Here is a 26,667-nt window from a genome sequence, read left to right as displayed (position 1 = left end):
ATAAGTAAATAACTTTTCCTTATCCACTTTCTCCACATCACTCATGATTTTATATATCTCTATCATATCCCCCCTTAGTCTCCTCTTTTCCAAGCTGAAGAGTCCTAGCCGCCTTAATCTCTCCTCATATGGGACCCATTCCAAACCCCTAATCATTTTAGTTGCCTTTTTCTGAACCTTTTCTAGCACTAGAATATCTTCTTTGTGGTGAGACCACCACATCTGTACACAGTATTCGAGATGTGGGTGTACCATGGATTTGTATAAGGGCAATAATATATTCTCAGTCTTATTCTCTATCCCCTTTTTAATGATTCCTAACATCCTGTTTGCTTTTTTGACCGTCTCTGCACGCTGCGTGGACATCTTCAGAGAACTGTCCACGATGACTCCAAGATCTTTTTCCTGACTCGTTGTAGCTAAATTAGCCCTCATCATATTGTTTGTATAGTTGGGGTTATGTTTTCCAATGTGCATTACTTTACATTTATCCACATTAAATTACATTGCCCAGTCACTTAGTTTTGTGAGATCTTTTTGAAGTTCTTCACGATCTGGGGGAAAGGCTCTTAGCCTGCTCCAGGCCAGACTCCTGTCAGCGTTCCCGACCCCCTGCACTGCCCTGCTGGGCGAATCTGGCCAGTGAGAACAGACAGCTCCCAGCTACTGCAGAACCATGGCAGCTCCGTCCCCCTGCCCTCCCTGTCCATCTGCCAGCTGGGCACAGGTTGCCAAGGTACAGCTCACTGCACCAACTCACAGGTCAGCTGCTGTGCTCCTGGGCACCCCAGGGCCAGGACAGACGTGCATAGCAGGCCTGCATTGCCCACCCAGCTCGAGAGAGCAGGTGGTGCCAGCGAGAGGCAGCAGCAATATCTGACCATCCGTGCGCCCACCCGGGCCAGACCCTCAAACTCACTGCAGTCCCATTTCGCCTCTCAGGGCCCCGTCTCCAGGTGGCGAGATCCCAGAGAGAAGGAACGAGGCAGCCCCCTCACCGGTTTGAAATCACCTTTATTTTGTAAACATTTGTGTCTAAAATAATGAACTCCAGGAATAGGTCACACGAGGCCCCCCCGGGCGGGCAGAGGGCGCCGCGGGTGGAACGGACACACACAGCCGAGGACTCACGGGGGGGGGGCAGCTTTGTGTTTTCAAACAGGACCTCAGGACAGGATGAGCAGACAGTCGCTGCTGGAGACAAAGAGGCAAAGATCCATGGCTAACATGGGGCAGGCAGGACGCCCGGCTCATGTACCGGAGGAAGCCTGGTCCACTAGCAATGGAGGAGTTGGGGCCAGGAGCTGGGAGCATTTCTCTAGGAAACTGACTGCCCATAGCGCAATCTTACCGCCACCTGGCATCCGGGAACTCACGGCGCTCTGCACCAAGCCAGCTCTGCAACCATCGCCTCTCGGTCCAGCGCCAGCAACAGGACCTCCCCAGGCGGTGCCTAAGAGAAGCAGGCCCACCGCCCCGCAGAGCCAAGGCTTCCTGCGGGGGGCCATCAGTGCTGCCTTCGCAGACACGTGGAGCCCCCCAGAAGCCATGCAGCGAGGGGAGGGCGAGCTGGAGTCTAACGACCTCCGGCAGCAGCAGTTCCTAGCTCGCTTCAGAGCGCAGCATCTGCGCCTTGGGGCTGAGTGTGGAAATACCTGGGCGGATTCCTAGAGCCCTGCTGGACGGGGTGAGCCCAGCAGGAAGGATCGGACGGGTGCCTCTCCCCCTCCCACAGCAGCACGATCCGCCCCCGTCCGCTGCCCGTTGGCAGGGGCACCGAGAGCCTTCGCCCGCAGCGTTCTCCTCTTTGCAGCGCCCCGCGAGTCCCTGCGTCCCCCTTGTTGCTGACGAGGGCTCCGGGGCATCTCACCAGCAGCGAGAGTCCCAGGGAGGGGCGTGAGAGCTGAGCCGATCGCATCCCAGCCCTCAGCGCCTGCTTTCCTGCAGGGCTCCTGAGCCTGCGCTGCTGCTGCCCCTGTCCCGGCTGGCTTTGAAGGTGAGCGCCCCCTTGTGGTGGGACAATAGGCAGCGCTCTCCCGGGCCTGCCCTTCCCAGCGCCACAGACGACCAGGGATGGTGGGGGAGGGCCATAGCCAAGGCCCCTGATTAGCCCAGCAGGGCATGTGGAAGACACTCAGTCCTGCCCATACATCTGACACCACCTTCGGTGTAGCGGGTAACCGCCAGCACTGGCACAGAAAGGGTTAATCCTTGCAACGTGAGACCCCACCCCACCCCCATCTCTCCCGAGGCTCCCACCATCCCCTGCTCCTCGGACACCAGAAGGGGAAGGGGTGGGAAATGAAGAGCAGGATTTAACACGTCCCGGGGGGCGGAGGGGGCGCACACCCATTTCCCGGCTGGTTACGTGGTGTCTGCCGGCTCCGAAGAGCCTCCTAAGAAATGGACAGAGGGGCAGAGCGCAAAGCAAGGCGGGTCCGTCTGCCAGCCGGGCCCTGGCTGGCAAGGAGCAGCGCCAGCAGGGATGTGCCCCACCGCTCAGCTCCCAGTGGCACGGACAGGGCAGCCCCCGTTTCACGGCCCTGCGTGTAAATGCAGGTCACCCTGGAAGCTCCTGGAGGCGGGCTGGGAACTGGACTCAGAACCATGCAGTGCAGAGACCGGACTGGAGACGCTCTCACCCCCCCTGGCCGGGCCAGGCCCAGTCCCACAGGGGAAGATGGCGGATCAGCCCCGAGAGCCTGGGAAGGTGCCAAGGGCAGCAGGCCTCTGGCAGGAGCCAGGAACAGGAGGGGTCGAGCCAGCACTGGTTCTAGATCCCTGCCACGTTCCGGATGGCCAGCGGGGCGGGCGGTAAACAGGTGGCAGACAGCTCCTCCGGGATCCAGCCAACTGGATCCGTGGCCTGAGTGACTCGTGACGTGACTCTCCTCGGCCAGTCCAGCGCGGAGGGAGGCCGCGGTGTACGTCCTCCCAAGGGGGGTTCACCTCTACCCGGGCCTGTGGGGGACACGGCCGAACCGACCTCCGGAGATTGTTAGCCCCCCTGGCCAGGCGTGAGCAGACTGGCTGCCCCCACGGTCCCAGGGTCTGGCATCTGGCAGCCTCCCAGAGGAGCCAAGGGACATCTCCCACTAGCCGCCAGAGCTCTTGGGAGTCTCCGGGCAGCACAGCAGTGACCCCATTAGGGCCCAGGATGGCCTCAGAGCCCGTGTTGGCACTGAGCGGCCGCGGGGAGCCCAGCAGCCAGCCGCAAGGCCCCTACCCCCAGCTCGGGCACCTAGAGGAGTGGCCCCATTGGCAGAGGCACTGGCCAGCCGCAGCTCCCGCCGAGAGCCGGAAGGGATCAGCCCCTTGGGATGGCCAGCCACTTCCCTGGGGCTCCCGGAGTCCTGCCTGGGCACCAGACTGCAGGCAGCCGAGCGGGTGGGGAGAGTTTAGCTGAGGTTATTGCTCCCAGGCAGCCCCAGCGCCACCCACCGCACGGACAGGCGTCTGCGGCAGCGCTGCTCCCAGCCGGGAGCCTTCCGGGCAGGTGGCACCGGGGACACTGGCAGAAGGAGGCCGAGTGTTTGAGACAGCCAGAGCCACACGTCCACAAATCCCCTCTATGGAGCCACATTCGTGGACGCCCCACCTGCAGAAGGGCACGTTGGCAGTGGAAGTTTCTCTGCTCAGGTTACTGTGGGCCAGGCCCGGCACTGCCTGCCCAGCCGCCTCACTCCTTGCAGCGAAGCGGAGTCCTTGTGAGCACAAGGAAGCAATCCCTGGATAGCACAGCCAGAGCTGAAGTCCAGCCGGCCGCACGCGAGACTGATCCTGCTCCGGTTGCGGGGAGTGGGGGGACCACAAATGCACCAGGATGGGCAGAGTGACACCGGGACATCTGGCACACACAGCACGTCGGGAGGAACCTACGGAGCACAGCAGACCCAGGGGACAGCAAAGGAGACACACCGGGGAGCCCGAGCAGAGTCCAGCAGCGCAGGGAGCGGAGCAGGCCGGCGGCAGGGTAGGGGGACCCGGGCAGCAGAGAGGCCCTTCAGCACCAGCAGGCTTTGGGGGAGTTCTCCGCCCCCTCGGGTTTGCACTCCTCCTCCTCCAGCTCGGCCAAGTTCAGTTCGTCCACCGCATACGAGCGCAGCCCATCCAGCTCCTTCCTGTGAGCCTGCAGGACCAGCTCCGTCAGCCGGGTGAAGGACTGCGGGGGAGAGCCCAGCGTTAGGCACCCTGGCCAGGCTGGCAGCACCCCCCACCCTGCCCTCCTCCAGCCCATGCTGCTGTAAGGCGCCAGCCAGTAAGGCTGCAGGCACCTGGGGGATTCAGATGCTGGTCTCCCCGTCTTCCCTCAGGGATCCCCTCCCTCCCCATTGTCCGTCACGCCCTCCAGCTGGCTCTTGGTGCTGTTGTGATGCAAACAATGGCGAGTTCCTGACATTCACCATTGTGTTCTCCTTGCATCCCACTCTCCCTAGCTAGACCCCACTTCCTGCCCCTCCACCCATCCGGGCTCTGACCAGGGAACGCTGGCAGAACTCACTCCATGCTATCTACAGGGTGAGTCATAAGACAGCTCAGAGGCCATCACTGGTTGGTGAACGCGGGAGCGAAGCAGCCGATGACCCGGCCAAAGCTGAAAGATCAGGAACTCAGGTTGGCTTGACAGTTGAGGACATTGACGCCCTATCAAGGGAAACGCTGGCTGAAATTAATGGTCGAAAGATGACAGATCCGCTGACTGATATCTGAGCATCTCGGAAAATCACATCCTCGACCGTGAGATTGTGGACAGGAATGAAAATCAAGCGAGATGAGACCACGATATATCCACTTTGCAAGACGTGCCGGGAGCAGACGTTAATACCTGCCCATGCTTTGGACTGTAGTATAAACTCTGGCGAGCCGAGCGTAACAGTATAATACGAGGCAGGCCAAAAAAGCCTTTGAAGAGCAATTAGCAAAAGACACAAAAACTTAACAGTAAATTGTTTTTAAGTACAGCAGCAGCAGGAAGCCTGCCGAACGGTCAGTGTGGCCACTGGACGATCGAGGTGCTAAAGGAGCACTCAAGGAAGACAAGGTCATTGCGGAGAAGTTAAATGAATTCTTTGCATTGGTCTTCATGGCTCAGGATGTGAGGGAGATTCCCACACCTGAGCCATTCTTTTTAGGTGACAAATCTGAGAAACCATCCCAGCTTGAGGTGTCATTAGAGGAAGTTTTGGAATAAAATGATAAACTAACCAGTAATGAGTCACCAGGACCAGATGGCATTCACCCAAGAGTTCTAAAGAAACTCAGATATGAAATTGCAGAACTACTAAGTATGGTATGTGACCTATCACTTAAATCAGCCTCTGTACCAGATGACTGGAAGGTAGTTAATGTAACAGCGATTTGTAAAAAGGCCTACAGACGCAATCCCAGCAATTGCAGATTGGTAAACCTAACCTCAGTATCAGACAAATTGTTTGAAACTCTAGTAAAGAACAAAATTATCGGACAAAGACGATTTGTTGGGGAAGAGTCAACATGGCTTTTGTAAAGGAAAATCACGCCTCACCAATCTATTAGGGTTCTTTGAGGGAGGCAACAAGCATGTGGACAAGGGCGATCCAGTGGATATAGTGTACTTGGACTTTCAGAAAGCCTTTGACAAGGTTCCTCACCAAAGGATCTTAAGCAAAGTAAGCAGTCATGGGATAATAGGGAAGGTCCTCTCATGGATCAGTAACTGGTTAAAAGATAGGAAGCAAAAGGTAGGAATAAATGGTCATTTTCAGAATGGAGAGAGGTAAAAAGTGGGGTCCCCCAAGGACCCGTACTGGGACCTGTGCTGTTCAACGTATTCATAAATGATCTAGTAAAGGGAGTAAACAGGGAGGTGGCAAAGTTTGCAGATGATACAAAAATACTCAACAAAGAGTCCTGTGGCACCTTATAGACTAACAGACGTATTGGAGCATGAGCTTGCGTGGGTGAACACCCACTTCGTTGGATGCATACTCAAGATGCAATACTCAAGATAGTTAAGTTCAAAGCCGATTATGAAGAGTTACAAAAGGATCTCACAAAACTGGGTGACTGGGCAACAAAACTGCAGATGAAATTTGATGTTGATAAATGCAAAGAAATGCACATTGGAAAACAGAATCCCAACGATACATACACAATGATGGGATGTAAATTAGCTGTTACCGCTCGAGAAAGACCTTGGAGTCATTGTCTAAAAATAATCCACCCAATGCGCAGCAGCAGTCAAAAGAGTTAGCAATGATAGGAACCATTAGGAAAGGGATAGATGATAAGACAGACAATATCATAATGTCACTGTATAAATCCAGGGTACGCCCACACCTGCAATACTGTGTGCAGTTCTGGTCGCCCCATCTCAAAAACATATATTAGAAATGGAAACAGTGCAGAGAAGGGCAACAAAAATGATTAGGAGTATGGAGCAGCTTCTGTAGGAGGAGAGATTAAAAAGACTGGGACTGTTCAGCTTAGAAAAGAGACGACTAAGGGGGGATATGACAGAGGCCTATCAAATCATGAGTGGGATGGAGAAAGTGAATAAGGAAGCGTTATTTACTTCACAGAACACACGAAGAACCAGAGGCACCCAATGAAATGAATAGGCAGCAGGTTTAAACCAAACAAAAGGAAGTTCTTCTTCACACAACGCACAGTCAGCCTGTGGAACTCACTGCCCAGGGATGTTGTCAAGGCCAAAAGCGTAACCGGGTTCAAAAAAGAACGAGAGAAGTTCATGGAAGTTATGTCCATCAATGGCTTTTAGCCAAGATGGTCTGGGATGCAACCGCATGCTCTGGGCGTCCCTAAACCTCGGACTGCCAGACGCTGGGACTGGACAACTGGGGGTGGATCACTCGATAATTGCCCTGTCCTGTTCATTCCCTCTGAAGCACCAGGCACCAGCCACTGTTGGAAGACAGGACACTGGGTGCGACGGACCATTGGTCTGACCCAGGATGGCCGTTCTGATGTTCTCATTGTAAGGAAAGTGAGGCTATTTAGGGTTGGACACCTTGGATCAAGCTGTTACCAAGGCCCTTGTACACGTTGACAAATTCATTCCAGATTCCTGGCCTGAGATAACAATCGTGGAACAAGACAACAATAACTCTGGGAGAAGAGCCGGTTTCTGACCCGGGCCAAAGCAGAACTCCTGGGAGACTGCTGGGGCCGGTTGAGTGATCAGCTCAAAATCCAGCCTGGAGAGAGCAGGGGAAGCCACCAGCTCTGGGCTCTTTTTCAAGGTTTGCCCGTCTGATGGCAAGGAAAGGAGCCTGCCCCCCACCCCCCCATCTCAGAACACTGCTGGGCTCTCACCTCCTTAATGTTGAAGTTGGTGCAGGCACTTGTTTCGTAGAAGTCCATCCCGTACTCCTTAGCCAGCTGCAAGGCAAGAGAGTCCCTCAGACCGTCACCGAGCGGGGCACCGATTGCCAGCCTCAGCATACGGAGATAAGTCCACCCTCCCCCTCCAGACACGCACGCTCACTCCTGAGTGCTGGGAGCACGCGGGCAGCTGGAGGCCAACCAGGGGGTAGGGTGGGGCCGGGAAGACAGAGTATGTGGGGCGTGGCCCCCACAAAGAGCAAGGGCATGGGCACCCGTTGAGGGGAGCAGGACATGCTCTGCGGTGTGAGGCCCGCTCACCTGCAGGCCTTGTTCCCTGCCCACTTGTCTCTTCTGCTCCTCGTCCGCTTTGTTCCCGATGAGGATCTTCTGGACACCGTCCGGCGCATACTGGGCGGGGGAGGGAAGACTCGTTAGCCCATCCCAGCATGCACTGGGGCACTGTCCAGCCCTCCCATAGCTCCGCCACACAACCCCAGGGCTCCCAGCATGCACTGGGGCACTGTCCAGCCCTCCCATAGCTCCGCCACACAACCTTAGGGCTCCCAGCATGCACTGGGGCACTGTCCAGCCTCCCATAGCTCCGCCACACAACCCTAGGGCTCCCAGCATGCACTGGGGCACTGCCTAGCGCCCCCCAGCACCGCCACACCACAGAGAACAACCCCAGGGCTCCCAGCCACCCCCTGCCACTCCCAACCCCACCGCAGGGACCGACCCCAGGCTCCCAGCATACACTGGGGCACTGCCCAGTGCCGCTGCCTCCCTCCAGCCCTGCCACACCGCAGGGACCGACCCCAGGCTCCCAGCATGCACTGGGGCACTGCCCAGTGCCGCTGCCTCCCTCCAGCCCCGCCACACCGCAGGGACCGACCCCAGGCTCCCAGCATGCACTGGGGCACTGCCCAGTGCCGCTGCCTCCCTCCAGCCCCCCCCCGCAGCGACAGGCGAAGACACCCAGGAGCAACAGGTGACCGGGGGGCCCAGCTAAGATCCCTTGAAGGGGCCGGACCCAGAGGGCGGCGCTCAGCACCGTCCGACAGCTGAGCCCTTCCAAGAGGTTTCCACTGGACACCCAGGATCACCCGTTGCTCACGATGGCTTGGACATGGTGGCTCAACCCCCAGTAGCATATGCTGGGAGTGACGCCCACACGACAAGGCACAGGCTGGGCAGCAGGCCTGCCCCAAACCCCTGGCCTGCTGCAGGGAGGGCATTTCAAGGGGTCAGGTCTTCAATCAACAGCCCTGGCTGCTGCAGGGGGACCTGTTCTGGATGCCCTGTGGCGGAGTTACTGCCCCGGGGCTACTGGCACAGCACAGGTGCCCTGCACCTGATCCCCGGGGGGAGTGCCTGAGCTGTTCCCACTGGGTGATGAGGCAGCCGCTCTACATGACCCATTGCCACAGGCCCCACAGTTCCCATAGGGCTGAATTGTACCCTGCACCCACGTCCAGCCACATGTGCCCTGCTGCTCACTGCTCTCACAAGCCTGCCTTGCACATCGGCTGCAACCCACGGCATGGGCCACGTGCCATCGGCAATCTGTGCTGCACGCTGCCCACTCCCCGCCCCTGCACATCCACTGCACACACTGGCAGAGCCCGCTGCTGCCCATCCCCCCTGCTGCAGGCCATCGCCAACCCACTCCATGCACTGGCAGAGCCCCATGCCCCTGCTGCCCCCTCCCGCCGCTGCAGACTTGTTCACTGCCCCAGAGGTCAGGGTCCCTTCCAGCAGAGCCTGTTTGGCAGCCAGACTCCAGCTGTTAGTTTCCCAAAGGCTCGACAGTCTGTTCGCTCCGAGCTCTGTCCGAGCTCTGTCACTGCCCTGCTGGGGGCCTTGCCATGTCTCGCTGCTCAGGGCTCAGCCCCCAACACAGGCTGCCTGCTCAGCCTGGGCCCATCCAGACCAGGCCACTGCCTCAGGCAGCAGGGACCCCCTCCCCACATGCGCTCAGGAGCCAGAGGCCACCAGGGAAGACAAGTGGCTCTGAGCCAACTCCCACCTCGTCCACGTCGCTGGCCCATTTCATGATGTGCTGGTAGGAGCGCTCGCTGCTGATGTCGTAAACCAAGAATATCCCCTGCAATGAGACCCAGCACACAGGGGATGGGGTGGGGGAGCAGGACAGTCTTACCCATAGTGCACTGGGGCAGAGAAGAGGCCAACCTCCCTCATACCATGTGCTCCTATGCATCTGCCCTCCGGGAGGCACCAGGGCGTGGGCAGGGACCCCTGGTTTCTGGGAGGCACTGGGGTGTGGGCAGGGACCCCCGGTTCCCAGGAGGCACCAGGGCATGGGCAGGGACCCCCAGTCCCTGGGAGGCACTGGGGCGTGGGCAGGGACCACTGGTGTCTGGCCCTCTGGGAGGCACCGGGGGCCAGGTCAGCTGAGCACACCTATCTAACCTACAGTCACTCCACCATCCCAGTGACAAGCCCAGGTGGCCTCCTAGGACAGGCCACAGTTAGCCTTAAGGGAACCCAGTGTGGCCTAGGGGTAGGGTCTGGGACTCCGGACACCTGGGTTCCATCCCCAGCTCTGCCAGCATCCTGCCGGGTGACCCTGGGTGGATCCCTTCCCCATCCCTGCGCCTCAGTGTCTCCTCCCACCCTTTGTCTATTGAGCTCTTGGGGGCGCTCCTGGCTCGGAGGGGTGGGGAGGACCCTGCCCCAGCCCCATCAGCCTAGCCCTGGGCACAGAAACCTTGAAGGTGATTCTCACAAGCCCGCTCTCGGTGGCACCCTGAGAACCCCATGTGCACAGTGCCATTTGCCCACCCGACTACCCAGCCTCTCCCTCAGTCTCTGGCAGAGCAGATCTTGCCCTCGGCTCTAGGCGGGAGCCCAAACACTGGCCTGGAATGGCGCCAGAGGGACAGCAGGAATCTGCCAGGTCGCGTGACCCACTGAGCAGCAGGTCTTACAGGTCCCACTCTGTGCCAGGCCTACAGGGGACGGAGTCGGATCCAGCCCCCGTTCCGGGGCTTAGAGAGACGTGTGCTGCCCCCCCCTCAGTATCATATTCAGGGCGGCGCCATTACCTGGGCTCGTCTGTAGTACTGCTTCGTTATCGTCTGGTACCGCTCCTGGCCCGCCGTGTCCCTGCAGCAGAGCAGAGGCCATGTCAGTTGCGGGCGTTCCCTGGGCGCCATGACCGCCGACGGGGATACCGCGCCTCCTACTGCCGCAGGGCGGGAGCAAGAGCCACAGAGCAAACAGCACCAGGGCTGGGGGAGCAGCTGCAAACCCACGGTGGGCACAAGCCGTGGGGCAAGTGACTTGTGGGGCATCAGTGGGAGCTGGTCATTGGTGCCAAATGGAGCCAGAGGGTCTCGGATGGGCACACACAGCAGGGCTCATCCCAGACACCCCAAACACACACACTCTCCACCTTCGATGGCAGAGGATGCCCCTATCTGAGCGCACTGTCACGGTGCCATTAGCTGCTGTGTCACCTGGCTACCCGGCCGGGGGGTGGGCAGTGCCAGGATGGACACGGGACAGCTGTGGCCACTGCCGCCTCTGCCAGGGAGCGCTGCAGCCAGCAGCTCCCATCTCTGGCTCTGTCCTTCCCCGGCCCCTCTCTGTGAACTGGCAGGGCCTGTCGGCAGGAGGGCGGGGAGGCCTGCGACCCCAGCGCTCTAGAGACAGCCCAGAGAGTGCCCTGGGACCAGATTGCTGCGCTCCAGCTGGCTGGTACGCTGGGGCCTGCAGCTTGGAGCCAGGCCCTTTAAAGCAGCTACATGGGCACTGCAGGCTGAGGCCAATGGCCCACCCAGTTTTGCAGCCTGCTGCCAGCACTGGCCAGCAGCGGGCGGGTGTGCGGCCCATGGACAAGCATGCAGCAACCAGTCTGAGGCGGTGGAGTTTTCCTAGCCCCAGCTGCAGCAGTCCATCTGTGGCCCCCACTGCGCAAATGAGAGACTTCTGCCTACGGTGGCACCTTCGGTCCCAGAGCAGTTCACACGCTCCATACACAACATCCATCACCACTGCAATGCTGCCACCTCTGCGGAGGGACATGGCAGCTGAAGAACTGAGCACAGCGTCACTACAGGACAGCCTAGAGTGGGAAGCGAACTGGAATGCTGCAACTGACGGAGACTGGGCAGCGGGATTTAGGGAGACACACCCGCGATGGAATCGGGCCAGGAAACCCAGACCAACGCGCCTGCTCTTGCAGAGATTGCCAGGGTATCTTTAACCACCCCAGGGGCACTGGGAGAGAAGAGCACCCCCTACTGCCTGCCACCCCTCGCTGCAGCAGCCACATGCTCTGTAGAGGTCTTGGCCCAGCAGCAGGATCTCAGCTGGTGAGCTTCAGCAGGGTCCCGGCCCTGCATCACGCACCCTTGCCCAACACCCCTCCGGCCCTCAGCTTCAGCACTCACCAGATCTGTATTCGCACTTTGATACCATCCACTTCTATGGTCTTCATCTTGAAGTCGACCCCTGGGGAGAGGGGCGAGAAGAGAGGCCTTATGGGGAGCGGCGCTGCCTTGCTGCTAGCACGCGCTTTGCAGGAGCCGCGGCACGGGACGTGCATGGCACGGGGAGGCGTCCCAGCCAACTGGCAGCCACGCCCTCTCAGCACGTGGGTGTGGCACGGAGAGCAGGGACTTCCACTGGCCTATGCGTCCCACGTCACTCGGGCTGGGCACTGAATGGGGAAGTTCTACCCAGCCTCTCGCCCCTCCCACCCCGTGCATGCCCCTACCCAGGGCACGGAGGGCTAGAAAGGTGCCTTGGTATAACTGGAGTCAGTGGGAGCCACACCTGCTGGACACAGCCCAGTGTCTCCTCTCCAGCTCACGGCCAGTCCGGGACACCGGGGCCAGGGACAGGGCATGCACAGGAGAGCGGACCAGGTTCCACTCAGCTCCAGCAGCGCGTTCCCCTTGGGGGCAGCATGTGCAGTGGTTAGCGGAGGGCAGGGGGATGCAGGTCTTGTGACGCCCTGGACTTGAGCTCACTCCTTGCCCAGCCTCTTCCCCACTTCCCACGGGTCCCCATGCCCCTGAGCCATACAATCCCCTCTGGCACCTGTGCACCCCGCATTGCCAGGACTCCAACCCCCAGCGCCCGCAGCCCCCCAGCATCTGTTGGATTTCAGCCAGGAGTTCACAAACCGCCCCCCACTATTGGGAGACCTGGATGGGCGTTAGAGGAGGATTCTGGGATGCGGGTGGGACAGGCTCCAGTGCACTGCATGCTGGCTCTGTGCTGCAGAGGGGCAGCCGTCTGGGTAAGCCCGGGCCCCGGCCTCAGCCCGGCTGCTCTCCACACTAGGCGACAGCAGGTCGGCGTTCTGGAGACGCTGGCACAGGCAGGCTTACAGTGCTTCTTCACAGGGCCCACCTGCCGCCCGGACCCTCCTCTGGGCTTTGAGTTTGCAGCTCTCCATAAACGGGCTGCAGGAATTCAGCGACGGAGGGGAGCATCACCTGCTCAACTCGGCCCGCCCCCGGCTCTCTGAAGTTAGCATTCCAAGCCAGGCTAGTCGATGAGGCATGGTCCCGGCCACGCGCGTCTCCTCAGCACTTCCTAGCCCACTTATTCAGAGAGGGAGGGAGGCTCAGGTCGGTCTCTGTGCGGTGGCTGTACAGCGCCCACCACAACGGGGGTCCAACAGTAACAACCACCTCTGACGTTGTGCTGAAAGCATCATGGCGACATTGGTTGTGCGAAGGGGGCCACGCCCAGCTCAGACATGAGCTACCTGCTGCTAGCAGCGGCTCTCCACAAAGCTGCTTCGAGAGAGGGGATTGTGGAGAATCACCTCTGTGCACGGGGTGATGTCTATCGGGAATCCCCCAGCCAGATCAGCTCAGGTTTTCCAGGAAACCCCTCTACCTCAGCTCCAGATCTGACCCGCCCATTACAAGGCAGACAGGACTCTCGGGATTTTTAAGTGGACGCGACATTAGGCTTATAACAAACCCTGCTGCAGGTTTTGCAGCAGATAGCGTGGCCACACAACCCATTAAAACCAGAATACTTCAAAAGACATGAAGGGTGCAGAGTCAAGCTCTCAAGAGGCAGGAATTGCCTAGACCACCTCAGCCGTGTCCCCTTCTCCATAAGCAGCATTATGACACACACAATCACAAGCTGGTTTCTGGCCGAGTTTGAACCCAGAACTTTCGCCTCCGCAGCACAAGCGGCTAATGTCTGTGCTAAAAAAGTAGCAGGTTTCCCCCACCTCTGCTAACTGGTGGCTATGCAGACTTATCTCTGTGGGCCAGCCACCAGCACGTCACGCAACTCCCGCTTTGCCAGTGGGCTGCACACAGCAGTGGCATATGGGGAATCAGAATTCCTTTCTTCTGGGCCTGCGGTGGGGCCTAGCGATCAGAGCCGTGGCTCCTAACAGCATAGCCAAGCACATAGGTTGGACAGGTGCTTTCTGAGAGGCAGTGCAGCTGAGACTCTGGTCCTATTTCCAGGTCTGCCAGAAGTGACCTTATGCAAATGTAAGTCACCCGGAAGACATGGGAGGATGCGATTTGCCTGCCTCTGAACATCAGGATATGAAGCCTGCTAATGAGGGCTGTGAAATGCACAGGGCAGCAGAAGAGGGGCTCAAACTCATGACGTCCTGGCTCAGAGTCTAGTGGAACTTCTCTAGGCTAGAGGGTATGTTGATGCAGGAGACAGGCAGGCCGGCTGGCTGGCCCAGGCAGCTCATACAGGGTTGGGAGCATGCTCCATGCAGCTGGGGTAGGCAGATTGTTAAGAGCAAGCACAAGCTCTCCTGTGTGCAAGTGGCAGTTCCCACGGCCCAGCGCCAGGGCCAGATCTGGACAGAGTGTCACAGAAAAGGCAAAGAGCCCCTCTGATCCCAGGACTCTCAAAGATTTCGGGTCCCGGCTCCAAACCTGGGACGTGCTAAAACCAGGAAGAGTTGGGAAATAATTTAGACACCGGTCACGCCCCGTCTTCCTTCCTAGCTTTGTTCTCAGGTAAGGCTGCACCCTTCGTGCGGAGACTTTCCAGTAAAATCCAGCCTGCAGCGCACACCTAGCCTCGGCCCAAACGGGAACAGCTTTGCAAAGCGTTAAGCACCTCATTACCCTCTGTCTTCATGGGAAGTGCTTGGACAGGCACCTAGGAAACCGGACCCCTGTCAGTGTCTGTGCGTGTTACATTCACAGCACACACGGAGAAGTTAGAGCCTCTTGCTGAAACGTGACATGACCGTATTCCGTAGACTCCCGAACGGTAACGCACAGAGCCGCCCACAATGCAGGCTGCTCCCTAGAGCAGAGCGGCCCATCTGCCTCACCTGGACTAGCCTAGCTTCTTCCAGGCTGAGGCTGACCCCCTTAGCCGGTAAGCAGGACCAGGAAACACCCCAACGCTTAAAGCGATAGCTCGCACTTCTAACCCCGCCCTCGACACACCACAGTTTGGAGACAAAATAAACTGATCAACAGGTTATTTGTTCTGTTGGAAATTCAGTGTCTTTAGTTCCCTCTGGGGTTGTTTCCCTCCACTCACCCCTTAAATGTAACCACATTTGCAAATGCACATTTCCTTTGCTTTTTGCTTTGAGACGCCATAGCTGCCGAGCCCAGCTGCCTTCCCCATAAATCACAGCTCAACATCCCAAGAGCTGCTCGGGAAGCCAAAAATAGCCCCAGCCACTGTTTCTGATCACAATAGCTTCGTCATGTCTCATCCATCACCCTCCCAAGACGTGCAGATGATGGACCTGCAATAGCCAGCCTGCGTTATGTGCTTGTGGAGCAGGGAACCCGTGCTCTGCACAGTCACCTGGAACGGTATGCAGGGTGCCTCCCATGCCCGGTACCAGGACACCGGCCTGCTGAATAAGCTGATTGCTTTCTAGAGAGCAAGGCCAGAAGGGCCCATTCTATCTAGTCTGACCCGAGATGCCCACCCAGGGATCCCTGGACTCCTGGCTGAGCCAGAGCCCAAAGATCAATGCAGCAAGGCAGCCTCTGAGTGGGATGCTGCCAGTTAGCTTAGGCCCAACATTCAGCAGCTTAAAGGGACTTTTACAAACCCTAGTAGAATGATTCCTCTGCTTTGTCTGAGTTCAGTGAAGGTGGAAATCCAACCCGAGGCCGCATCAACACAAATCGTACCCAGCTGAATAAGTTCCATCAGAGTTAACCCAGGTGTGGATGCTTAAAATCAGCTGACATCCATCTCATTTGGCATTTACCCGGGGAAGCTAGAATATAGGCCTATCTAAGTGTTGGGCAGGAAAACTTTGGTCCACCCGCTTTGGTGCCCTACGAATCCGCACTGCACGGTTGCACAGAGGTTTGTGCGAGCGGCATCCCGTTCACTGCAGCCCAACAGAGTCCACTGCCAGCACCGGCCCAGCCCAGAAACAGGGCTGCGACTGGCCACACCTCCCCTGGGGCTGCGGCAGGCAGGCCAGACCCAGCTGTGTTGTGCCATGTAGCTAGAGACTGCAGCAGCGGAGTGTTTTTTGCAGCTTGGGTTTCAAGTAAGCCCCTACGATTCATGCTCGCTGCTGCGGCAGGACTGCCCCCACCCAGACAGAGGCCTGGGGTCCTTCCAAAGCTAGTTTGTATGCTTGTCTAAGCCTGGTAGGAAGTTAAGAGCCCTCCAGCCACTCACAGGAGTTTAAGGGTACACATGATCAGGGCCGGCTCCAGAGCCCAGCGGGGCAAGCACCTGCCTGGGGCGGCCCTTTCCCGGGGGGGCGGCAGGCTGGGCCGGCGGACCTGCCGCAGGCATGACCGCCGAGGGGACGCTCGGCCGGCGGCTCCAGTGGACCTCCCGCAGGCATGACTGCGGCAGCTCAACCGGAGCCGCCGGACCTGCGAACCGCCCGCAGCTGCGGGAGGTCCAGCCGAGCCGCGCGACCAGTGGACCCTCTGCAGTCATGCCCGCGGGAGGTCCGCTGCTCCCGCGGCTCGGGGGCGCCTCCCGGGCATGACTGCTTGGGGCGGCCAAAAACCTAGAGCCGCCCCTGCACATGATGGCTCTATGAGCGGAGATCCATACCCACAATACAATATTTGACAATCATAGAATATCACGGTTGGAAAGGACCTCAGGAGGTCATCTAGTCCAACCCCCTGCTCAAAGTAGGACCAATCCCCAGACAGATCTTTGCCCCAGATCCCTAAAATGACCCCCTCAAGGACTGAACTCACAACCCTGGGTTTAGCAGGCTAATGCTCAAACCACTGTTCAGTGTCAGGTTGGATTCTCCATCACCAACAGTGTTTAAAGCAAGACTGGATGGTTTTCTCACAGCTCTGCGCTAGGAATGATTTGGGGGCAGGTCTCTGGCCTGGGTCACACAGGAGGTCAGAGAAGATCATCAAACTGGTCCCTTCTGGCTTTGGACTCTAGAAATTTCTTATGAGCTGCCTGCCTGGCAGAACAGACAGCTCCACTTCTCAGGCCAGCAGGACTGGCTGCCACCAGGGCAAAGCCCATCTGTGCAGGAGACAAAGCGTCCTTTGGGGCCGGTCCCAGCCTGGAGATGAAACTCCCTCAGGAACGAAGCTCTGTCCCAGCCTTCCCCACCCCTGCTCCAAGGGCCAGGCACTCTTCTAGGAACCATCTCTTCTAACATAAACACAAGTCCCGTTTGAAAAACCGGACCAAAACAAGCCACTCCCTGCACTCTCTTCTCCCTGGGCAGGGTGGGGAAGAGGAGAGAATCGTGGGCACATGACAGAGGTTAGTCATATTGCTGAGGCACGGCGGGAAGGCACTCGGATAGGAGGGTGATGAGCACAGCATAAGAGCTTATCTAGAACAGACAGCAAGGGAGTGCCAGATGTCTCCATGAGCCAAGCTCATACCAGGAGCAACAGCCCGGGGCCTCTGTGATCAGCGTGAGCCTGGGCCCAGGTCTCTCACGTCTCCTCTGTCCATGTCAGGACGGGCTCCTGGGGAAGGAAGGGGCGATCCCTGCCATTCACCAGCGGGACACCCATCCCATCGCGCATTGCTGTCTCCAGCCCAGCCATTCCAGGGGCCTGACCATTCACAAGGCCTCACTTCTCAGGCCAGCCCGCTTGGGTAGCAGGACCCATCGCTCTAGGGAATTCCATGTCGTACGTCTGACTCCTTCGGGCCATGCTCACAGAGATGGTGCCACCAGACCCCCGGCCAGCTCTCTTCAGCTGGAGAGGCCTTTCCCAGCTGACTAGCTGCACTACCCACCATGCCGGTCTCTTCCTTCAACCCCAGAGGGGCTAAGCAGCACGGCACAAGGCGGCGACGCTACCGGGCACAGCCCCCCTCAGTGGCGCTATCCAGGGACTCAGGCAGCGCTCTGGGGGGCGGTTATTCCAGAGCAACAGTCCCAGGAGAGAGACTTCAGCCAGCTGGTGCCAGGGGCTGCTCCATGCTTCTGTAGCGCTGCCCAGCCCCACGCCAGCGAGTGCTTGGCAGGAGTCCCAGAGCCCTCTGCAAGGCAGCGGGAATTAACGCCCTCACAGCCCATTTTACAGCTGGGTCTGATCTCTTGTACTGCGATGCTGCCCAGGAGCCGGCCCTTGGCGTGCCAGGTGCTGTACAGCTGCAGAACAATGGGGCTGCCCCGCAGAGCTGGCAAGCGAAGCCAGAGCGAGGCGGAGCGAGCGCCCAGGCAGGTTGCAGGCCCAGCCAGCCTTTCCCTGGTCTGACCAGTGGACTCATCTGCCTCTCTTGGCAGCCTCCATGCCAGTCTAGCTCTCTGCCCCTGCCTGCTGCAGGCCCAGAGATCACAGGGTCCTTTCGGTCCTGTGCACGGCCTCTTATCCTCCCCGGCGATCTCGCGGGGAGACAGAACACCCTGCACAGGTGCAGCCGCCCGTGCTCCACCCAGGGGAGGGCCAAGGCTGGCCGATCCAAGGGGCAGCGTCACAGCCCTGTCGTAATGTGAGGTGCAAGCTGCATTTGCGGGGGGGCTAAGCGACACTGAGCTGCAAAAGTCACTGTGGGAAACGGCAGCTACCCACGTGCCAGTCACACGGGTTCCTTTATGCACCAGCACTGCCCAGAATATACCCCGCCCGGGCACACAGCTGAGACGCTCAGCAAGGAGCCTGTGACCCCATCACGAAGCGGGCGCAGCAGCGAGAGGAGGGTTACGGTCACAGGCAGACCCCGCCCTCCCCCCGGACACGGTGACTGCAGGGATCCTTTGAACCGCAGCGGCCTGCAGGCCACGTCAGGCTGCGGACAAACCGCCTAGGAAGGGGCTGTGAGGGGGCTGCTCCCGCTGGGCACGCTGGCCCCACGGCACCTGTTGAGAGGGGCTTTGCGACCCCCGGGCTGAGCCAGCAGTGCAGCGACTGTGCCTGCAATGGGGGCACGTCTGTGTGCGGAGAGCACCTCCCTCACATGGGGCCACAAGAGCCTGCCCCACAAACCCACATACCCCCCCACCTCCTCTCCCCTAAACCCATCCTCTCCTTCATTGCTCAAGGCCCCCGTCACCTCCCACAAGTCACCTAAGCCTTCCCCCCCATATCTGCCCCTCCAAGGTGCCCACCCCTCTCTGTCCCTGTAATGCCTCCCCAATACCCCTTCTCCTAGATCCTATTCACACCTCTACCTCCTACCTCCCCAAATCCCTCTTGGTCCCAGGCACCCTCCCCTACATACATATCAACCCCCTGCACTCCCTCCCTTCCCACCATCCCCAAATGCCTCCACTTACACCCCCATCCTCCAGCCCCTCCCACCCCCATACGCACCCCGATCCCCCTGCTCTCCCCACCACCCCATACACCAATCTCCCCCACCCTCCTCTACTTGCGGTTTTCCATAAAGCCCCATCACGTGAATTCAGATGACTCAGCCAGACTCTTCCTTCCTGAGGAACCCCGAGTTTCCAGACAGGGGAGAGGTCTGGTCCTTTACAGCTGGGGTTTCCTGGCACGGAGAAAGCTCCTTCAAACAAATCGGTGTCCAAAAGCCCAGGGGTGTTAAGCCAGTGTCACGGTTTGAGGCCTGCCCCCCAATTCTGAAGGCCTGGGGTGGGGGGGGCCTTCCGTGCGATACATCAGCGACATGAGCCACAGAGAGCTCAATGCATCTCTCTCACGGGCTGAGTCAAACCCCGCTGGTCACTTCACCCCACCCCCACTCCTTCCGGGGAGTGCAGATAGTCAAGGTTTTCCACGGAGCCATCCCCTCGGGGGGGGGGAGGGCACCACAGGGGGTACGCCCCACGGCGGGGACACACACTCACAGCTATTCGGAGCAGCCGAACAATGGGGATCGGAGTCCTGGGATCTGTCCCTAGCACTGTGAGGGGAGCGTGTTCAGTGGGTAGAGGCAGGATAACCAGCGCACCTATATGTGGCACCTCCTATCTGAGTGGCAATGTGACGGAGGGGATAAGACTTGGGCCTACCGTAATATGGACTTGGATCCCCACCATTCTGGATCTCTCGCAGCCTATCTAAGGTAAAATCAGCCACTAGCGCTCCCTGAAGTCAGTGATAAATCCCAGAGATATATCAATGGGAGCAAGCCAAGACCCACAAAAGTCCACAATAACCGGGCTTATTAGACTATATTCTCTTCAAAAATAGCCAGTTAAACCTACATGGAGACTTGTGCACTATCTAGAAAAACTGTCGGACAAGCTGTGTTTGGACTAGAGCAGGGGTAGGCAACCTATGGCACAGGTGCTGAAGGTGGCACACAAACTGATTTTCAGTGGCATTCACACTGCCCGGGTCCTGGCCACTGGTCCGGGGGGGGGCTCTGCATTTTAATTTAATTTTAAATGAAGCTTCTTAAACATTTTAAAAACCTTATTTACTTTACATACAACAATAGTTTAGTTCTATATTATAGACATAGAAAGAGAGCTTCTAAAAACGTTACAATGTATGACTGGCACGTGAAACCTTAAATCAGAGTGAACAAAGGAAGACTCGGCACAGCACTGCTGAAAGGTTGCCGACCCCTGGACTAGAGGGACCTACGGGAACATTAGACCAATGTCAACAGCAAACAAAGCAACTTAAGTGACCTGTAATTCAAAAACGGGAGGCGCAAATGCTTAAAAAGCTGACCATAAAACCCCAGATGCTCACATTTTTCCTCTGTCTTCAGAATAAATCTGACAAGTTGAACTTACAGGTGGTGGAGAGGCAGCATGGCCCAATGAATTGAGTCAGGACACCTGGGTTCGATTCCCAGTCCTGCCACCGACCTGCTGCGTGACCATAGCACCCTTTGTCTTATCCAGTCAGACTGTAAGCTCTTTGGGGCAGGGGCTGCGATGTTTTATATATTTGTGCAGCACCCAGCACAATGGGGCCCGACCTGCCTGAGGCCACTAGGCAGTACTGCAGTATAAGTGATCAATACACACCAAAAGTGCCAGAAGGCTTGCACCAGCACGCAAGGGTTAGGTGATCCCAGAATTAAAGGTGCCGGTGCAACTGCAAAGAGATCCCTACTGGGCCTGTGAATGGGGCAGCTCAGGACAGACAGAATCTTTGGAGCATTTAGCTGCCAGACTCTCGGCTGTATTGTGCCCCGCAAAATGAGTTTTTTCAAGAGCTTATAACTTGGTCAAAAATAGACCAATTTGCACCAGGATGGCAAAAGGCGCCACATCAGGGCGAGCCCCCTGCCGAATCACACGTCCCTGCTCCAAAGCAAGGAGGCGCTAGAGCTTTTCAATGAAACGATTTCTTTAAAACATGGGCAAAACAATATGTTTTTCCCAGCCTCGTTCTCAGAAATGGCTGTATGATTTTTGCTGAAACTTTCCAAATGGATTCAGCCTGAGGCAGACACCCAACATGGGAAGTTTCAGCACAAACAGTTAAAGGTTGGCAAAGTTATAAGCAATTGAAAAAAAGGGTCTTATAATGGAAAGTGTCAGGCAACCTTAACTGTGGGTGGGGCAGCTCGATGATTATTGTAACACTCACTGCCTGATTTACAGAGCTCCTAAAATAGTTTGTGAAGCTTTCAAAACCTCTTCTTGAGCCATCCATACTCAACCCCGCAGCCACCTCCCTCTGCTCTGGGAGGCAGAAAGTTGACACTCAGCCTGGTGGATCTGGATTAGGGTATCTGTGCCCCCGAACAGAGTGATAGCGTATCAATGCCAGCAAACGCTCAGCCTCAGCTATGGAGTGAGAAATTAGAGGAGTGTGGAAAACAAGCCATGTGACAGCAGCAGCCAGAAGTGTGGGAGGAGAGAAGGGTGGTTCTATTCATTATTAGGGGTATTGCAGTAGCGCCTGGAGCATCTAAACCCAGCTCAGGTTCCCATGGCGCCGGGCACTGCACAGAGTGCAGAAACAGTCCCTACCCCCAAAGAGCTCACAGTCTAAACAGACACCAGGTGGGAAGGGAAACTGAGGCACGGAGACAGGAAGGTGTTTGCCCCAGTTCACCCAACAGAGCCATGGCAAAGCTGGAAATATATAGTCAGGAGTTCTGTTCCTGGTTCTGGCTGCTCTGTGCTTTAATCCAGCTGGTGGGAGAACTTCTACAGCCGGCGTGTGAGAGTGTATGAGTGGGGGGATATTGCTGCAGAGGTGCCCCATCCATCCCCTTGCTTCACAGACACTGGGGTGGGGGTCAGGGGGAGAACAGAATTCTCTGCTCCTAACATGCTCCTAACACTTGCAGCTCTGAATTAAGACAATGACTATAATTCAACCTCATGCTTCAGGGCTTCCGCCAGTCATCTGCAGAGGTCAGGAAGAAATTTATCCTCTGCCTTCTTCCCCTCCTCCCCAATGCACAATTGGCCAGATGTATTCTGGGGTTCACCCCAACACCTTCCTCTGGAGCATCAAGAATTGACCACAGCCAGAGACAGCACACTGAATACGGTGGGCTGGTGCTCTGACACGAACCAGAGAATCCTCTTTCTTAGCTGGCTGGTTCTTGCTCACATGCTCTGGGTTATGCTGATCACCAGATCTGGGGTTGGGCAGGAATGTTCCCCCTTCGGGAGGGTGACCAGACAGCAAATGTGAAAAATCGGGACAGGGGTGGGGGGTAATAGGAGCTTATATAAGAAAAAGACCCAAAAATCGGGACTGTCCCTATAAAATCGGGACAATTGATCACCCTAGCGGCGGAGTCTCCTTCCTCTGCAGCATTGGGCACAGGTTGTCTGCTGCAATGAGCTGGGTGTGGCCCCACAATCCATTCCCTGCCATTGCAGGAGCCTTGGGCGATGGTGGCCCCTCGGTCCCTCCTGGTCTCTGCCTGGGGCTCACAACAGGTTAGCCTTAGTCTAACGAGTCTTGGGGCTCAAGACTGGGGTGAAATGTAATAGCCTGCGCTATAGGGGAGGTCAGTCTAGGTGATTAACTCCCTTCTCGCCTTACACTCTGGAACTAGCCAGAAGGCCATACTGCAGCGGGGCAGGCCGGTCCACCTGGGAAGGAGAAACTGCTGAAGGGAAGAAAGTAATTGGCACAACCCAACGCAGCTTTGCATTTCGAAGCGTTCAGCCCGTCAGTTTGCTGGAACTCTGAACATTTCCAGCTGCCCTGCCCTGAGTGGGCACAGAGAGGGGGGCTTGATTTGCCAGAGGCATCTGACCTCCTGTACACGGGCAGCGCACTGCTCTTGGGCACAGCACATCCGTTTCCCTTTTCTTCTCTGAAAGCTTTCTCGGGAGGAGAGCACCCACTGCAGAGTCACCAAGGGCTGCGGCTGGAGTGAGCGGAATTTTGTAGAGCTGTGTTTCTAGCCATGTTCAATTAGTCCGGTCAACTGATCACAGCTCCTGCCTATTTCTCTCTTAGCCTATATTCATGGATTGGGGAGCCGGCTACCAGGAAGGGAAAGCTTCCCTTGCACCTTTTGTCAGGGAAGGCTCACAGCCCTGGGTACAGGGAAGCGTGCTGGGGTTTCACCCACCAATACCCTGGACGACGGTATTGAATGCAAGGTTGCAAGTGACACTATCGAAGGAAAAGAGCAGTTAGTAAATAATACCACCTAGTTCTTGTACAGCACACAGTATTATTATCCCCATTGTACGGATGGGGAAACTGAGGCAGGGAAGTGACTTGCCCATGGTCATCCAGCAGGCCAGCGGCAAGCTAGAAATAGAACCCTGGTCTCCTGAGTCCCAGTCCAGGGCTCTGTCCACTTGGCGGCACTGCCCAGAGGTGCAGTGCTGGAGGAGCTCCTTGAGCCAGAATGTAAGTAAGAACGAGCGGTCAGATCAGACCAATCAGAGCTGGCAGGATCCGAGCCCTTCCCCGCTGCAGGAGGCCAACTTACTAAGCCAGAAGCCTGCAGTGCACATCAAAGGAGTTACCCTGGCTTTGGGAAGGGGCTGCCCCAGGCCAAGAGCAGCTTCCTCATCCCTTCAGAGGCTCAGGAAAGGATGCAGCCGAAAGCAGGCTCAGGGACACGTGCTGGAGAACAGAGCGGTGTTTTACAGCCACCACTGGGCACCTTCTGCCCATTCCTGACCAGGCCTGGAAAACCTCTGTCCCTTCACTGCAGGACAAGGAGAGCTGCAGCCCTGGGGGGGATCCTAACCACACGCTGCAGCCCACTGCAAGGCCTCAGCACCTGCTGTCTGCACTCACTGGAAGAGGCCAGCACGCTCCCCGGCTCCTTCCCAGCAGTGCATTGCCCTGAAGCATGAGGGTTGCTGTTCCCTGTACAAAATGATCCCATCTAACATAGCCCTGGATGTTTTTCCTAGGCACACCCCGGCCAGCCCTTTGGGGTCCTGCCATGCTGTTGGCCTCAGTGGCGGCAGGTACCACAGGGCAATCGAAGCCCCATTCACTGAGCCATCACGGGGGAGCCCAGTTTCCTATCTAGCTCAGCTGGTCTCCTCGGCAGCATTCCAAGCTGTCCCAATCTCTTTATACAGGAGCCTCTCCAAGGCCCTGAGCCTTTTCCTGGGGGAGGGAAGGTGTCGGGAGGGGGAGCAGCAGCCATGCCCCGGGAGCCCCAAAGATTCAGTTGCTAAAGAGCTTTTTCCATGGCCCAGCTGATTGAATGGAGCAGAACATTCAGTCGCTGCCACATCTGTTGCCCTGGGGGCAGTATTCACAGTGAACCGAAGAAAGGTGAAGGATCCCCCAGCACAGAGCAGGGCAGCGCAGAACAGGGACCTACCAGTTAACTGCTGAGTTAAGAGCCCACTGATGGGAGGACGAGACGCTAAAGGCTGAAAACAGCCCCTCCGTGGCATGTCCCAGGGAGCAAACTCCCTGGCAAAAGATGGCAGCCTGCATGGTGGATTTATAGAATAATGGACTTTAAATTGCACCTTCCACCCAATCAGGACACCAACGGGTGGAAGGTGCAACCAGGTCTCAGGTGTGGAGCACAGAGACTGCTCCACAACCGCACAGCCACACTACACCCTGCTTTGGGAAGGGGAGAAACCCCAGTTTGGAATCCGGCCCCAGCACCCAGACTGACAACCCCAGCACCACACATCAGAGAGCCTCTCCTGAGCATGGCGCGGCCAGGACCTGGTTTTCTCTTCTCCAGAGCCCCTCACGCCGGAGGGGAAGGCAGGTTCCGGAGCGAGTAGCTACAGCGGCACATCCAGGATCTCTAGCAGCAGGGCCTGCAGCACCCAGTCCCCCTTAGGAGTCACCGGACCGGGGTACACAGGATTCCTCCCCCCAGGCCCCGATATTAGGCCAAGGGCCTGCAAGGTATTTGCTCTCCCCTTCCCGCTGTGCCCAGGAGGGACCCAGAGCACTGACAGCCTCCCAGTGGAGTTGGTACATTCTGGCAGCTGTGAGGGGCTCCTTTGTGGGTAGAGAGCACCCAGAAAACCTCGCTGAGGTTCCCCCGGTGCACCCAGGGGCCGGTGGCTCCTCACAGCAGCACCCTTCACCCCAGAGCTGGGAGAGCTTCTATGGAAGGGGTCAGGGGTCCCAACCCAGCCTCGCCGATTTCCCCCTCCACCCCATGGCTCTCAGCCTGGCCCCATCGGTTCCCTCCTCCGCGGTTCCCAGCCTGGCCCCACCCATTTCTCAAACCCCCCCTTCTCTCAGCCCGGCCACATCGATCCCCCGCCCCCGCCCGCACTCGGGGCAGCGCGGTGATGAACAAAGAGCCGCTTTGCTCAGCCACAGCCGCCTCCGCGGGTCCCTCGGCCCAGCGCCCTCCCAGGGACCCAACGCGCTGCCGGCGACGCTGCACAACGGGCAGGATCCCAATGCGCCCGCTCCCCGGCACCAGTGCGCCCCCTCATGCCCCCCCAGCACCAGTGAACCCCCCCGACCAGGTCTCCTACCCCCATGCCCAGTTCCCCCAGCACCAGTGCAACCCCCCAGACCCGGTCCATCACCCCCATGCACAGCCCCCCCCCGGCACCAGTGCACCCCGCAGATCTGGTCTCCTACCCCCATGCCCAGCTCCCCCCCCCCCACCAGCACCAGTGCACCCCCCAGACCCGGTCCATCGCCCCCATGCCCGGCCCCCCCCGGCACCAGTGCGCCCCCCCAGACCCGGTCCATCACCCCCATGCACACACCCCCCGGCACCAGTGCACCCCGCAGACCCGGCCCATCGCCCCCATGCCCGGCCCCCCCCGGCACCAGTGCACCCCCCAGACCCGGTCCATCGCCCCCATGCCCGGCCCCCCCCGGCACCCGTGCACCCCCCAGACCCGGTCCATCGCCCCCATGCCCGGCACCAGTGCACCCCGCAGACCTGGTCCATCGCCCCCATGCCCGGCCCCCCCCCGGCACCAGTGCACCCCCCCCCCAGACCCGGTCCATCACCCCCATGCACACACACCCCAGCACCAGTGCACCCCCCAGACCCGGTCCATCACCCCCATGCCCAGGGCCCCCCGGCACCAGTGCACCCCGCAGACCCGGCCCATCGCCCCCATGCCCGGCCCCGCGCGATGGGGAAGATGCGCCAGGAGCCCGGCGCGGCCCGTACCGATGGTGGAGATGTGCGAGGGGTGGAACTCGTTGTCGGTGAAGCGGCAGAGCAGGCAGGTCTTGCCCACGCCCGAGTCCCCGAGCAGCAGCAGCCGGAACAGCACGTCGTACTGCTTGGCCATGGCGGGGAGCCGGGGCGGGCTGCGGGCTCCGGGCTCAGCCCCGCGCCGCGCCTGCTGCTGCCATCGCCGCCCGCCCGCCCGCCGCGTCCGGCCGGGCTGCAGCCCCAGCGCCCGCCGGCGGGGGGAGAGCCGGGACCGCGCCGCCGCAGAGCCAGGGCCGGCCCCTTCCCCGCCGGGCTGCGGGTGGGGCCGGGGGCAGGAGCGGGTACTGGGGACTGACTCCCAAACACCTGCCTGAGCCCATCGCTGGGTGGAGGGAGCTGCCCCCCGCCGTGTGACCCAGGCAACCACCCTGCCTGAGTCTGCCGAGAGCC

The 26,667-nt window shown here is 58.6% G+C and overlaps 1 protein-coding gene across 2 annotated transcripts; it reads right to left on the bottom strand.

Annotated features, from left to right (window-relative positions):
- Nucleotides 1–999: 999 nt before the first annotated feature.
- Nucleotides 1,000–26,455, bottom strand: RAB15 (RAB15, member RAS oncogene family). Of its 2 annotated transcripts, none has more exons than XM_045013863.1 (7): nucleotides 26,230–26,455; nucleotides 11,742–11,802; nucleotides 10,392–10,452; nucleotides 9,353–9,430; nucleotides 7,645–7,734; nucleotides 7,315–7,380; nucleotides 1,000–4,162 (listed from the first exon to the last, which is right to left on the bottom strand). In XM_045013863.1, the coding sequence occupies exons 1-7, from the start codon at nucleotides 26,351–26,353 to the stop codon at nucleotides 4,004–4,006; spliced, it is 639 nt and encodes a 212-aa protein (XP_044869798.1). In that variant the 5' UTR covers nucleotides 26,354–26,455; the 3' UTR covers nucleotides 1,000–4,003. The 2 variants fall into 2 exon arrangements, with proteins under 2 accessions (XP_044869798.1, XP_044869799.1); XM_045013864.1 differs by lacking the exon at nucleotides 26,230–26,455 and adding an exon at nucleotides 15,380–15,423.
- Nucleotides 26,456–26,667: the final 212 nt, after the last annotated feature.

Source organism: Mauremys mutica, chromosome 4 (assembly GCF_020497125.1).
Source record: "Mauremys mutica isolate MM-2020 ecotype Southern chromosome 4, ASM2049712v1, whole genome shotgun sequence".
Lineage (NCBI taxonomy): Eukaryota > Metazoa > Chordata > Testudines > Geoemydidae > Mauremys > Mauremys mutica.
Note: the sequence above shows the minus strand (reverse complement) of the source record. Positions and strands in the feature narration are given on the sequence as shown.